The following is a 15,184-nucleotide window of genomic DNA, read 5'->3' as shown; positions in this document are numbered from 1 at the left end:
TTGTACTCAACTTGACTTTAATTGTATAAACCCTGTTTTTAGCCAGTTCGGTATATACTTAAATAATTTTAATACTTTTCAATGAAATGGCAACCATACAAAGTAGGTATTTTAAGCCTAGTATGAATGGAGATGAGTGTAGGATGAGTGGCGCAATCTTGTAGTCTTGTTAGTTACCAAGTCAGACATATTCCTTAGACCATAGACAAAAAGAATAAATGTACTGTCAGCCGTGCAGTGGTTACCATAGGTTCTGGCACACACCGCTGGGAGCGCCGTGTTGTTAGTGATTAGGCCGTGACTACATGGCGCTCCTAGCTGTGTGTGCCAGAACCTATGGTAACCGCAGCACAGCTTACGGTCTATCTTCTATATATATATATAAAGCTCAAATACCACTGACTCATTCACTCACTCATTACGAAATCTCAGAAACCATAAGACTTAGGAACCTGAAACTTGGCAGGCATCTTCCTTTTGGGTAGTAGATGCTCACTAAGAAAGGATTTTACCCTCTGACCTCTGGGCTCCGCCCCTGCCCAATCACCAAACAACTCAGCTTGAGAAGAAGTCTTCAAACGCAGGTCGTAGATTATGCAACACTACCAAAAACAATGAAGACTCTTCGAGGTAAAGTAAGAAGATCTTAAGTCGGCTCTACATAAGTGGCTGCTTCTGAGACCATTTTACACCATCATGGAATATTATGAAGAAGCAAAGAAGAACACATTAAACACATGAACTCATTACTTATTTGTAACATTGACTCATTTACAGTTCTTGAAGATCAGTTGTAAATAAAGAATTATGACTATGACCTCTACCGTTGGATTTGAAAATGTCTTGCTATATCTATTCCATACTGCAGTCTTATTACCATTTATCTATGACATATTTGAGAAAGAAAATATAATAAATAGAGTCACAAATTGAGTAAATCACCATAAATATCTGGAAAATCCATACAAACAAACATATATCGTAACATATAAATTATAAAACATTGTAAACTACTTGCTTGTAGAAAAAAACTATGCTATTATTTTTATATCTTGACTTGACATACAGTTATATGGTGCATAAGAAAAAAAAATACAAAAAAAAAACACTATACCTAAAGTAATCAAGAAACTAACTATTTCTCTTTCAAGGCATATTCATGGTGTAAAATTTGGAATTTGGATAATATCTGGTATTTTTTACACTGAAAGTGTTTTTACAAACTTGTCATATTAGATAGAGCTCATTCCGGTGTTTCAAATAGGCTAGTTTGCTTTATAATGGTTGGATGTGTTAAAACTACTCAAACAGTGGTATTGTCAAGGCTTGAGTTAATCTAAAGGTTCGAGTTTTCTACTATAATTAATGTTCAAGAGATAAAGTTGATGATGATGTGGAAATCCAATTGCGTGTCAGGGTGGGCTCAGCTAACAGACGGTGTAATTCTACAAAAAATAAACTTCTAAGCTTGTCCACTGGTATAATAAATGTGACACCTTGTTCAGTGACAATGTAGAAAAGTAGAAGTTTTTAGGAAAAAGCATTTAGCTAGGGTATATAGAATGGAGAGGACACAGCTAACACTGAAGAAAGGTTGCAGACAAGTCACAGCACAACTGCTCTATTTTATGCTGTGACTCGTCTGCAACCTTTCTTCAGGTGTGTTAGCTGTGTCCCCTCCATCCTATATAATTCTTTATGTAGAAAAGTAGTATTTTAGCTGCTCTTTCAATTGTACTAGTTAACCGCCCGTGCTCCGCCACGGGATATTGTCAGCAATAAAAGAAATAATAATTAACAAATACTGTTTATCTTTGTATTTTATTTAGGGGTTGTTTAATTTTTTACATGAAATAGAACTGATTGTTTGTCTGTATAAACTACTTTATGTTAATCAAACCGATATATTATTTTAACCAAATGAATGTTTTATATTAATTCGAGTTTCATTTGAAAAATAAATAGTATATGAACTGGGCAATGCTGATAACCTAATAAGCAGCTATTTATGCTATTTAGATCATTTGCTCAAGTATATTCCTATATTCGTCGTTTTTTTTTCATTACATTTGTTGTATGGATTAAAGATAGTCACTTAGCCTACATGTAAATCACGCATCAGCAGTTGGTTGCATTTCACGAATCTTTGACCCATACTGTGAGTAAAAGCTGTGTTTACGTCTTATATATAAAGTTGGGCATACTTTGTTCAATGTTAGAGGATATTAACGGTCCAATTTGATGGAAAAGGAGTCGTGGATTTTAAAACTATGTAGACTACCACTACCAGAATGATGTTGATTCAAGTGAGACTTAGAACTGGCCATTTCAAATGCAGATTTGTATTATATTTTACTCAAATAGTTTTTCGTCTCTTTTGCCCCTTAATACTTTTTTTATAGTCGCTGTTGATAAGATTTTCCATAAACACAAAATGTTAATAAGGAGTTCATTTTACCTTCCCCTTGTGACAACATAAGGAAAAAATATTTGTGTCCCAGTTAGTCTGTTCTGACTCGAAATTCATAGATTTGCAGTACTGACAAATCCAATCTAACAACCCCAATTCAAAAAAATTGGTATTCTTTAGAAGGGACTTCCAGAGCACATTTAACACCATCACTGCTCTTTACCTTTTTAGTTCGATGGTTCTCTACATGTTTTTTTCGTTCTGTATGTCTCTTTGCGCCCGGTTAATGATTACCTTTTCTTTTTCTTTTTGTACTTTTCACATCCTGGGGTTAATGATAAAATTTTATAACGCTATAATGACCCGAGTCAACATTGCCATTAAACATCAAGTCAGATACTTCTTCGCCAGAACCGAAATCGTAAGTCACAGTTTCTCAAGCAACTTCCCTGTGTAGGCCTGCTCGAAAAAATATAGTTAGGGTATAGTTCACTGATAAATTGTAGTTCCATATATCCCAGTGTACTCGCCATCTCGAGAAGGTAAAATTTGGACGTCGAACACTGATCTTGAGTAAGATTAATCACTTACAATAAAATGTTTGTATGTTTACCAATCATTAGCAATTATCTGTACAACTTGCAAGCGGATTTCCCTATGATTGTTCTGGTGGCTATAGAGAATAAATTATATTGATCAAAACAATAAGTTTCCGTCCCCTACTATGGGTATTATTTCACATTCCATACTCAAACTTAAACTCAATTACCACTTTCCTTCAGATCACTTTGCAGGAAAACTAAAACATTTCTGTGTCCCAGTTAGTCTGTTCTGACTCGAAATTCATAGATTTGAAGTAGTGACAAATCCAATCTAACGACCCCAATTCAAAAGAGTTGGTATTTTTTGTAGGGACTTCCAGAGCACATTTAACCCTCCGAGTGTCCATAGTTTAGGCCTTAATGTCCACCTATTTTTGGCCCCTTTGCAAGGTTTTATTAAAACGGATCTGAGAAGCTTAAAACAATGTTAATTCTAATGTTCTATGTACCATTTTGTTTGGAAAATCATGGGCTTCCATATTATATATAAAACATAAGGAACATTTTTTCAAAAAAAAAATTTTTAGGTAAAAAAAATATAATTTCAAAAATTTTCAAAAAAAAAAAAGTTCGCGCTCAATGAAATTGTATAAATTATAAGCCTATAAATATTTGAAAATAGCCACTTTGTTCTAAATTTAATGAGGATTACAAATATATAATCATATAGCGAGGTAAGTTATCAAATAAATAAGTTATGAGCGAAAAACGGATTTCAGTACATAGCGTTTAGCTAAGAATGCATAGCCTAACCATAGCTAGGAATCTGGCTGATAATTTACATCAATATCACTACCTACATCTTCAGGATCATCAACCAGCACTTCAAAACCACTTAAATCTTCTTATAATGCACCACGTATATCACTACTTTTGATTTTTAACACTAAAACAATGATAAACGTAATAAAACACATCAGTCATCGGTCCGGGGGAACCTAGCTGTTTACAAATACACGCACGTCAGCTGTCTGCTACAATATTTTCGGAACTAAAATGAATAGCGCTTAGAGACAGACCTCTGGAGAAAGCTTAGAATATTACGGAAAGAACGATACCTAACTCGATCCAGTTCAATCCGATTCAGTCAGTCATAGAGCCTTCGCCGTAAACGATGTTTGTGCGTCTTAAAAGCGACGCGTGACCCTACACAAAGTGTGTTGTGCGTCGTTTTTATGACGCGTGACACTCGGAGGGTTAACACCAACACTGCTCTTTACCTTTTTAGTTCGATGGTTCTCTACATTTTTTTTTCGTTCGGTATGTCTCTTTACGCCCGGTTGATGATTACCTTTTCTTTTTCTTTTTGTACTTTTCACACCCTGGGGTTAATGATAAAGTTTTATAACGCTATAATGACTCAAGTCAACACTGCCATTAACACATCAAGTCACATACTTCTTCGCCATGGAACCGAATGGTAAGTCACAGTTTCTCAAGCAACTTCCCTGTGTACTTGAAAAAAATTCACTGATATATTGTAGTTCCACGTATCCCAGCGTACTCGCCATCTCGAGAAGGTAAAGTTTGGTACCACTGAACGTCTAACACTGATCTTGAGTAAGATTCGTCACCTACTATAAAATGTTTGTATGTTTCCCACTCATTAGCAATTATATGTACAACTTGCAAGCGGATTTCCCCATGATTATTCTGGTGGCCGTAGAGAATAAATTATATTGATCAAAACAATAAGTTTCCGTTCCCTACTATGGGTATTAGTTCACATTCCATACTCAAACTTAAACTCAATTACCACTTTCCTTCAGATCACTTTGCAGGAAAACTAAAACATTTCAAAAATAAGTTAACAAATACACTTTCCTTGATCAAAATCGTGTGTTTATAAACAGAAACTCTAAGTTTAATAATTGCATACTGAAAGTGAGGTTATAAAAATAATAACAAATGTCTGACAAACATTAAACAGCTGACGAATAGTTTATAAACTGTGTATTATATTATACTCTTCAATAAGAATTGTATTGACTCGACCTTTAAAGGGCTGTAGGTCGTAGCCCTTAGAAAAAACGTAAATTCTAAGGAAGTTCGGCAAATCTACACACTATCCCCTTTAATTTGAGACATAAATCTTGTAGATCGGTCCAGTAATTACTGAGAAAACAGTGTTGCAACTGTGTATTAAATACATTCTACCATAGACTAACCAACACAAGTAGACTTCTCATCCCATTGTAAATTTTGAAGCACGTTTTTCGTGTCTAGTTCATGTACGTGACACAAAGGCACTAGTGTCGATGAAACTTTGTTTCCATTATTTTAGGGTTAATTTCTTGATTTGTGCTTTACTGTTTGGTTATATAGCTAGGGGACAAGTTATTGTTTATGATTAGATCGTATTATTTGGTTAAACGAGGTTTTAAATGTCTGTAATAACAGGAAACAAATTGTAAACAAAACACGACCTCTACATAAACCGTACATGAACTAACAATAAAATTGTCTTCAGCTGTTCCATAAGGATGAGAAATCTACTAAGGGAGTATGTTTTATCTATGATTCTACTTTTTTCTTTAGGGAGCATTATTGTAAATGATTGCGATGCATATTGATCTCAAGAATGGTTGGATGATCTTGCATTCATAAGAACTGGAGGGAGAAAAAACATTGTTTTAAGTTCAATTTTCAAGAACAGATAAAAAAACTCAGTCTAAACATGAAACTTGTAAATTTATTGCAACATTATAGTCTGAACAATCAATAAAATTGTTTACTTTATATGATTGTATGATTTATACATCATTGGTAACTAATACTGGTGATATGTTTACATATAGTGGTCCCTCAAAAGTCATATAAAAATATTTTTTACTTACAGTATAAGTAAATACGATAAAAATATTTAAATATTTTATATACATATATATAAATATATTTAAGATTGTATGAATACTGTATGGATACAAATTTAAGAACAACAGCCTGATTTGGTATTCTCTTTGGTTCCACGATGCCTTCTCAGATCAACCATGTCGGCTTTGTAATCATTTGATCGTTCTATGAACTCTTCGAGTTTGTTCCATCGTTCCACAGCCAAGGCAAACGCTTTGTCTACGTTGATGGCGTCCTTCGCGCTAGTCTCGATGTGTGGCAGCTTACCCTTAGCTTCACACCAAGCTTCCACTTCACCCTCGTTAACTTTCCGACTCTCCTCTCCGAGATCCACCTGGTAAAAATAATAATTATTAAAAAAAAAAATATTATTTGTTTTATGTTCATTTTCAGCGATTCTAAGTTTATTATGCTTGAAAGAGGATTTCAGACATGTTAAATAGACTAGAAGGCTGGCTGTAAACAGTGGCGGATTTAGGTGGGGGGGCTGAAGGGGCTGCTGCCCAGGGCGGCAGATTTGTAAGGGCGGCAAATTTTAGAAGAATTTTTTTTAGTTTGAAATTTCAAAAATATATTTAGCTGAAATAAAAAAAAAAAAACTTTATACCAGTTGAAAGTCGGAGGTTGAAAATTAGACGTACTGTAATCATCAAATCTTTCCACACACTCCAGTAATATCACACACCAACCAAGCTCCCATCCCCGAAAACAGCCATGGACTCGTTTGAATCAGTGGACATTGAAGTGGCGTGATGACTCATTTTCTCGCGAGTTACTGGTGCGAGCAATATTAGGTACGGTATCCACTGTTTTGTTGACATGTTTATGTCATTTCAGTGATCAGGTGTTTCAAGTGATCAGGTGTTTCAAGTGATGTTTTGAGGTTAGGAAACGACATAAACAGCCAGCTGTCAAGAAACTTTTTAGTTCAGAACTAGAGCTCGCCCCATGGTCGAAAACTCGACCAAAAGTATGTATTGTGCAAACTTCTCTATTTTCACCCCAGGCTGTAAATAAAACCTACGTGATTGTAATTTCTTTCATTTGTTTTAATTTTCTGTTTATATTCTGCACATCTACAGGAAAATATCTTTCATTTGGTACCAACAGCATGCAATTCGGTACAGTAGTATCATTGACTTTATTTTTAGTCAATGGTAGTATGGTCAGGCTAGCTGTCATAAGTTTTGCAAAAGTTTTTTAGTATACAGGGTGTCACAAAAAAGTGTGATGGGCTATACAGGACCTAATTCTACATGCAAAAATAAGTCAAAAATGAAGAATAAAATTTGTTGGATTTCGGCTTACTTTAGCCGTAATCCGCCATTTTGTTTTTTGGGGAAAATATTTATTATTTCAAAATCCCTTTGAGATATTTTTACGAAACTTGGCAAAATTGTTTACACTATAGTAAACAATACTATAGTACTACTATAGTACTATAGTATAACATTTATAAAAAAAATTATTATTTTAACTTTCCAAATTTCCAAATGGCGGCCGTTTGAATTTTTAATGCCAAATTTCATGAAAACCGGTACCTAAATCAAAATTTTGTAAGAGACCAAGTTTTAGTATTTATTATGACAAATCCAACAAAACAAAAATGAATAAAATCGGTTCATAAATAAAGAAGCTGTGTTTATTTTAGTAATTTAGACTGAAATTATTAATATTAAAATGTATTAAATGTAATGTAATAATTTATGTAACGTATTAAATAATTTCAGTCTAAATTACTAAAACAAACACAGCTTCTTTATTTATGAACCGATTTTATTCATTTTTGTTTTGTTGGATTTGTCATAATAAATACTAAAACTTTTGTCTCTTACAAAATTTTGATTTAGGTACCGGTTTTCATGAAATTTGGCATTAAAAAAATTCAAACGACCGCCATTTTGAAATTTGGAAAGTTAAAATAATATTTTTTTTTAGAAATGTTACTTACTATAGTGTAAACAATTTTGCCAAGTTTTGTAAAAATATCTCAAAGGGATTTTGAAATAATAAATATTTTCCCCAAAAAACAAAATGGCGGATTACGGCTAAACTAAGCCGAAATCCAAAAAATCATTTCAATAGGCCCAAATTCATTTTTATTTTCATTTCAAAACACTGAGATTTGCTTAATTGTTAATTGCCACTGTACTTGTCACTGCTGTTATGCTACAGTAACTAAGAATTACATTTAGAGGGGACTCTGGCTCGAGGGAACTAGCAAACGTCAAGTCAATCACAAGCTCTATGAAAAGCTATGAATAGGCTAATAAAAACATGTTATTTTTACCATTGCCTAAAAATAATTAACTTATTGGTTTTGTAGTATGATTGATGCTAGAAATGTTTGAGTGCACTGATGTCAATTAAAGGGTTTTGATTTTATTGACATAACAACCAACTGTAAGTTGAGCTAGGCCTGTGTAAATAAAACATACCAGATAAAACAAACCATTTGAATCAGCTCTTTGAACTTAGTATCGTTTTTTAAACCACTATTTATCCAAGGATACTACTGTAACTTTAATCATGCGGTTATGTAATTGACTTTGAACAGTGCAATACTTCTGATCCTTTCGTTGGATTGGATCCCTGTTTCATGAGTGTAACTTGTTGCCGACATTTGAGTGTGCTGAAGTTGACTGAAAATGAGGCACTCTAATTCTGGGCCACTAACTAAATAGAACTCGTGTACAGAGCCTCGATTTGTATACAGCAATGGTTTTACTTATCTCTGTGGTCTAATTATATCTACTAATCTTACTTATTTCCTATAATCAATGACCAAATCAGAGTTAATAAAATAACCTAATAGTTCTATAGAATATTCTTATATTTAACCCAGCTGTTAGTTAAAACAAATGATATTGCACTAAAACAAATCAAAGATTGCTTTACAAAATAATTTGAACATCCTAGTATTTTACTATTTATATTTAATTAATCTGTCATCCTCTTACCGAAGAATTGAACGTATCAATGATCAGCATCACACATAGGCCTAGTATAAATGTCAACCCTTAGTAGGCCTATGTCTTTTCATTTTTATCCAAATGCTGAATTTGTGTCACAAACGCTGAATGTTTACAGCTGTTATGTTATGCAAATTATATCATACCAAAAGCTAGTTTAGAATTTTAGCGTCGGCTGCTAGACTTTTTAAAAATTAAAACTTAATTTCTAAAAAACTGGGACCCTAAACTAAAATTATGGCTTCGACATTCCCTAGTTCTCAAAATTATCTTTCTTTCAACACAGAAATCATGAAAATACGTCAAGTGGTTGATTCAGAATCGTGAAATAAAAAAACCCTGTCACGTTTTAATATTATAGATTAACTCTTTCTGTCAGATGACAGAAACATGAAGAAGAAAAAATTGTAAGACTCATAAAAAACCTTTTGGGCAACCTAAAGCCGATGAAAGGACAGAAAATAATGTACCGGTATTCAACGAATTCATCAACCACGTTTTTTAAGGTACACAATCGTCGTACTAATAATTAGTTTTATCCTCCCTTCATTTAACTAAGAACTTCACTCTTTCTATCGCAGTTAGCTGAAATTACGTAAAACCACAAGAGTAACCGTCGAATTTGACGGGTTTCACCTAGTATGTGTATTATTTTCTTGCATGTTTAGGGCTACTAATATAATAAATGTTAATTATGCTTTTAACTACGTTTTATTAACTATGTTTTAAATTTTTTTATACATAGGCCTATATATGAAATTGTACGTATGGTGTTTTTGTCCTCTGGAGACTTTAAAACAAAAAAGTAAATCGGTCCCGGGTCTAGATCTTACCATGAGACCTGCGGTAATAGCTTAATCCCTATGGGAAATTCGCTAAAACCAGAAGACCATAAGGAAAACAAATCTCCAGTGTGGGTGAGGAGTATGTTTCAAAAATATTAATATTCCATTCATAAATTTTGCTAATCGTGCAATTGTTGATAAGTGTTCTAATTTGTTAAAACTTATTCAAGATTATTAGACAACCATTTATTAGATTATAGTAGTATACCTATTAACTATCTTGCGTACCTTGTTTCCAACAACCAAGAACGGGTATTGCTGAGCATCTTGCACTCCTGAATAGAAAATAAATTCGTCTCTCCACATTGTTAAATTCTCAAAACTTTTCTGGTCATCAATTGAATAAGACAACATACAAATATCTGTTCCTCGATAAAAAGGGGTTCTTAAACTTTTGAATCGTTCCTGACCGGCCGTGTCCCATAGCTAAAACAAAAGAAATTTCAATGCCATCAGAATTTTAACCAAGAGTCAGACCACGTAAGTTTGCAGTTGAGGGAGGAGCCTATTTACCATATGGTTTTGAATGAACCAATTAGAACCGTGCGGTGTTGCCAAATCTAATAATACCAGCTGATTTGAAAATATTGCTTAGTATATTTTAATTAGGCCTAGTGTTGTCAACGGGCGATGTGGCAACGTCGCACTGGCCTTGTCTTGTGATTGGCTGCCACCAACTGCAAACTTACGTGGTCCTGACTTTAGGCCTAAGAGTCTAATTGAAAAAAAAACTGCAAATGAATATTACTGAAGATATCACCATTCAAATGTAAGACATTTGAATAAACAATGTAGCACAGATGACATTTAGGTACAAGTGGAATGAACTATGGGTAAAGTAGGATAAGCTGAGTGTTTTCAACGGCTAGCAGCTGGAAGTGTCAACTTTATTATTAACTAACTCTGATTCTGTCATCGTCAATAGGCCTAACTTCATTCACTACAACTAGAATACCAATATTGTGCTGATAATGCTGCTAGTCTGGTACCGGTACGGTAAGTTGAAGTGATAGGCCTAAGAATAATATAGTTGATGAGAAGAACATTATTGATTAAAGAATGATCCTTGACTATAAAAATATTTCGTGTAATTCTCAAATTCTGTAGTCAATAATGTTTTCTTATTATAAGGCCTGGTGCATGTACCAGAGGCGGCACAGCACGACGTTTTGCCTTATGCGACTAGGTTTCTAATACTGTATTTCAAATGGAGTTACATGGAGCACATATAATCGGGCACTGCAAGGCAAGGCAAAGCAGCGCCGCATGGCGCTTTGTACTGCCTTGTCTATTTTCGTCTTTCGGGCTAAAGGCTTGAGGCAAAACGATGTGTGCACTAGGATTGACACAACTTGAAGTGCAGTGACAGCACCTGTCGAAAGCAGTTGGGTACCTCTCGGTTAATGGTCTAAATAAATTCTTAGTTTGACCTTATCTTACATTTCACTAGGTCAAAAGCCTAGTCTAAGAAGAAAAGCTATCCGGGTCTTATTAAAAGTAAGCAAGGCATAGTCTTCAGACTATTTATAGTGATTAAGTTACAGACTGAAAAAAGACAACAGTATTGTAAACAAATGAGCTAGCCTAATTAGGATCCATCATAAATCAAACTTACCTGAAGAGTATAATTTTCTCCATCTACTTCAATGTCCTTATTAAAAAATTCAACCCCGACTGTATGGAAAGAGTGACTATCAAAACTGTTACTAACAAATCTGTTCATTATACATGACTTTCCAACACCTCCATCGCCCAGGATAACAACTTTTAATAATTTGTTCTTACGGTTGCAGCTTGAAGATGTCATGTTTGATGTGACATTTAATGTTAAGACATTTTAAAAGGTAGTAGTTAATAAGAAATAATTTCCTATAGCCTAAGTTAAGAAAAATAAATCTAATTAAATTAATTCAATTACTTTCATGGTCAGCGATATTCGGATATTTCTGAAACAACAACAACACCTCTTTCCTTCTGTCCGTCTGTCTGTAGTTCTTTTGTTTTGACATTATTTTTTTTTTACACTTGAGTTGTTGGGTTGGGTTTTAACTTTTTCTTTTTTTACACGGGTTAACTATGTAACTGTACATATACAAATGATAAATCTTAAATTAGTTGTTTGTTTTGAGCCATACATTTCAGAAAATGCTAAAAATAGTTTTGGGAAAATGTTCATGTTGATGTCCTTTCTTTTTTAGAAGGGAGTATGCTATGGTTTTATCTATATTCTATGGTATTAGCGTATTAGTCATTCAGTTAGTTCAGCAGGTTCCAGGTATTTTGTTTTTGGGTCCATAGAGTGTTGAAGAGAGGATTGTAAAGAATGGGTGCAAAGTGTGGGGGAGGGGGTATTGAAAAATCTTAATTTATAGGATATATTTCGTAAGTCATTCCGTTCGTAATGCGACTTTGGTTGTTTAGTTTTACATCTGTGGTTGTAAATAAAGTACTTTCTTAGATTAAATAAACGGTATCGGCAATCTGACATACTTTCTCCCATTAGCTTGTCAACAACGTTTACTTTCTCCCCTATACCATAGTTAGTATATGGAGAAAGTATTGTTTTCGTCAAAATTTTCGAGTTTGAGTTTTGAGTGGATATATCCGTTTTGGGTCCCCCTGGACCCAAAAAAGTGGTTTTCGAAGTGATGTCTGTGTGTCTGGAAGCTGGAAGTGTACAGAGCTAGGGACTACACCTGTGGTCCGATTACGATGAAATTTGGTATGTAGGTTAAACCATGGTATCTCCAGGAGTATTTTTTCATTTTTTATAAATTTTGATTTTTAATGTAAATTTTCCCATAAAACACGGGAAAATCAGATTTTCTCAAAAATGGCCCAAACGATTTTGATAAAAAATGTAGGAGTTGTAGCCCTTTAAATTCTGAACAAAATGGTATGACTCCAATTTCTGTAAAAATTACTGTTCAAAATTTATTGTAAATTATTTTATTTTCTCGTGAAAAACCCACAAAAACACGAAAAATAGGATTTTAGAAAAAGCAGGTTTTGATTCAACTTAGCATGTTGAATCCTTAAAAAGGATCCTTAAAATGTTGATCCTTAAAACGTTGAAGGTTTTTTCACTTTTTTGAAATTTTGACTTTTAATGGGAATTTTCCCACTAAACCCCATAAACAAACGGGAAAATCGGATTTTCTCGAAAATGGCCAGAACGACCTTGAAAAATATTTAGTATGTTATAGTCCTTTAAATTCTGAACAGAATGGTACAAATCCTATTTCCCTAAAAATTTCGGTTCAAAATTTATTGTAAATTATGTCATTTTCCCATAAAAAAAACATATAACAGAAAATCTGATTTTTGGAGGAAAGCTGGCTTATATCCAAATTAATATGTTATGGTCCTTATAATAAAAAAAAATAGTACAACACCCAATTGATGTAAAAATTATGGCTCAAAAGTTATTGCAACTTTTGTGATTTTTAACTATAAAATATCATATTTACTCTCACCTCTTACCCATGATAAAGGTTGTTGACAAGCTTATGGGAGAAAGTATGTGTCAGAATGCTGATACCGTTTATTTTCATTGGTGCGAGGGTAAAAATAAAATTATATTATATTTTATATAATTTACTATTATATTTGATGGTATTTTATAAAATTACTATTATACTGTATTTTATAGGGGAAATCACAAACATTGCAAATACTTTTGAACCAAACCGCAATTAATTGTTACAGCAATGGGGTTATGGGGGTTATGACACTATTTTGTTAAGAATTATAAGGATCATAACCATGGACAAAAAAATTAAATCAATAACCATGGTGAAAGGAAAATGCCTTCCACCATAATCCATAACATACTGGTTTTAATCAAACCCGGGTTTCTTACATCTGAACTTCCGTTATTTTATAATAGTTGTTGAATTCTGATTGTACTGGTACTATACTCATTTTTGTAAAATTTCCATTGAAATGAAGTGAACGTCTTTAAAAAAAATCAACGTCCAATAAAATTCTCCAGGATATTTTTTATGGTTTTTAAATGGAAAAATAAAAGTAAGTTCACTATCAACTTTTGAACCGTTTCATTTTACAGCAATGTGCGGAATTGAAAGTTTGTTCAGAATTTAAAGGACTTTAACATTTAATTTTCATCAAAATTGCCCAGCCAGTTTTAGAAAATGTGACTTTTACGTTATTTTCTAGATTTTATAGAAAAAGCACAATTAAAAAAAAAAATAAAAAAAAATTTAAAATACGCCTGGGACCTGTTTCATATTCTTTTTACTTTATTTCATTTTAAAATGTGTTCAGAATTATGAACGATTAGTAAAAGGCATAATTTAAATAAATGACTTGAGCAAGAATCTCTCCAGTGATAGATCTTGCGAAAAAATCATGTCAAGTAACTAGAAAAATGCTAGAACGAACAAATCTGTATACTGTAAACAAGTATTTCGGAAATACTATGGATTTAGTACCTACTCCAGAAATTTCATAACACGGGTGTGGTCTGAACATTTTCACACATACTGTAAAACACACACACACACAGGCAGACATCGACATCACTTCGAAAACAACTTTTTTTTTGAGGGGACCCTAAACGGATATATCCACTGTCCACTCTTAACTCGAGAATGTTGACGGAAACAATACTTTTCCTACAGTTAACAATGTACAGGTTCTCTCACTGATTTGAGAAAGCAAAGTGGCCAATTCGCTCATCAGTGAGACAATGTTAACATTGTCTCACTCCAGATTTGCAACGTGAAGGCACGAAATAGTGAGCGCGTAACATGCAGACAAGGTCGTATGCGCGCGAAATACGTTGGCAGCATTGTACTGTTGTATCATTAATTGTCATATTGAAAGTTCATTTCTGTGTAAAAATATGTTACGTCTCTTTACCAATTTATTTGTTTTATGGTATCTGTAGGAACAATTTAATATAATGTGCAACTCGAGTGCAAAGTGCAATTGCCTCACTCGAGAAACCATTCCTCACTCGCCTACGGCTCGTGTGAGTAAGTATTTCTCTCAAGTGAGTCAGTTGCTCACTAGTTGCACAAATAACTATTTCAAATGATAATATTATATACTCCCACGGATTGCAAACAAAAGATCACCTGATTGTAACTGTCAAATTAGTATATGTATTTGTTTTGATTTGGTTGTTATTGTTTTTATTACAGTATTATAAAAACAATAACAATCAAATAAAAAAATACATACTAATTTGACAGTTACAATCAGGGGCCCATTTCATAATAAACTACAAGTTACAACTTGTAACTTGTAATTTCCATTAGATTTGCATTAGGCGATCAGCTGATTTACTAATAATATTAGTTTGTACTTTATTATGAAATAGGCCCCAGGTGATCTTTTGTTTGCAATCCGAGTGACGTCAGAATATGTGGGAATAGCACACCTATGACCTATGTTTTTTCCTTCCACCATGATTCCTCCCAGTTATCAGTTCTCTCTCATTCGCATCCCCTTTCAATCGCTTTTAGTTACATTTCC

The 15,184-nt window shown here is 33.5% G+C and overlaps 1 protein-coding gene across 1 annotated transcript; it reads right to left on the bottom strand.

Moving 5' to 3' along the window:
• Positions 1-5,684: 5,684 nt before the first annotated feature.
• LOC128992447 (ras-related protein Rab-9B) lies at positions 5,685-11,666 on the bottom strand. The gene is made up of 3 exons (XM_054416024.1): positions 11,298-11,666; positions 9,911-10,108; positions 5,685-6,199 (listed from the first exon to the last, which is right to left on the bottom strand). The coding sequence occupies exons 1-3, from the start codon at positions 11,487-11,489 to the stop codon at positions 5,942-5,944; spliced, it is 648 nt and encodes a 215-aa protein (XP_054271999.1). The 5' UTR covers positions 11,490-11,666; the 3' UTR covers positions 5,685-5,941.
• Between the last annotated feature and the right edge of the window lie 3,518 nt (positions 11,667-15,184).

Source organism: Macrosteles quadrilineatus, unplaced genomic scaffold (genome assembly GCF_028750875.1).
Source record: "Macrosteles quadrilineatus isolate MER2022 unplaced genomic scaffold, UCM_ALF_1.0 Scaffold_4__1_contigs__length_99947679, whole genome shotgun sequence".
NCBI classification, from domain to species: domain Eukaryota; kingdom Metazoa; phylum Arthropoda; class Insecta; order Hemiptera; family Cicadellidae; genus Macrosteles; species Macrosteles quadrilineatus.
The sequence above is the reverse complement of the archived record's forward strand: the minus strand, read 5'-3'. Positions and strand labels throughout refer to the sequence as shown.

Excerpts from the sequence above, each read along its gene's own strand:
- LOC128992447 (XM_054416024.1), bottom strand. The coding sequence starts at position 11,489 with ATGACATCTTCAAGCTGCAACCGTAAGAACAAATTATTAAAAGTTGTT. Across the intron at positions 10,109-11,297 it reads GAGAAAATTATACTCTTCAG|CTATGGGACACGGCCGGTCA; the intron begins GTAAGTTTGATT and ends CTTTTGTTTTAG. Across the intron at positions 6,200-9,910 it reads TCTTGGTTGTTGGAAACAAG|GTGGATCTCGGAGAGGAGAG; the intron begins GTACGCAAGATA and ends TATTTTTACCAG.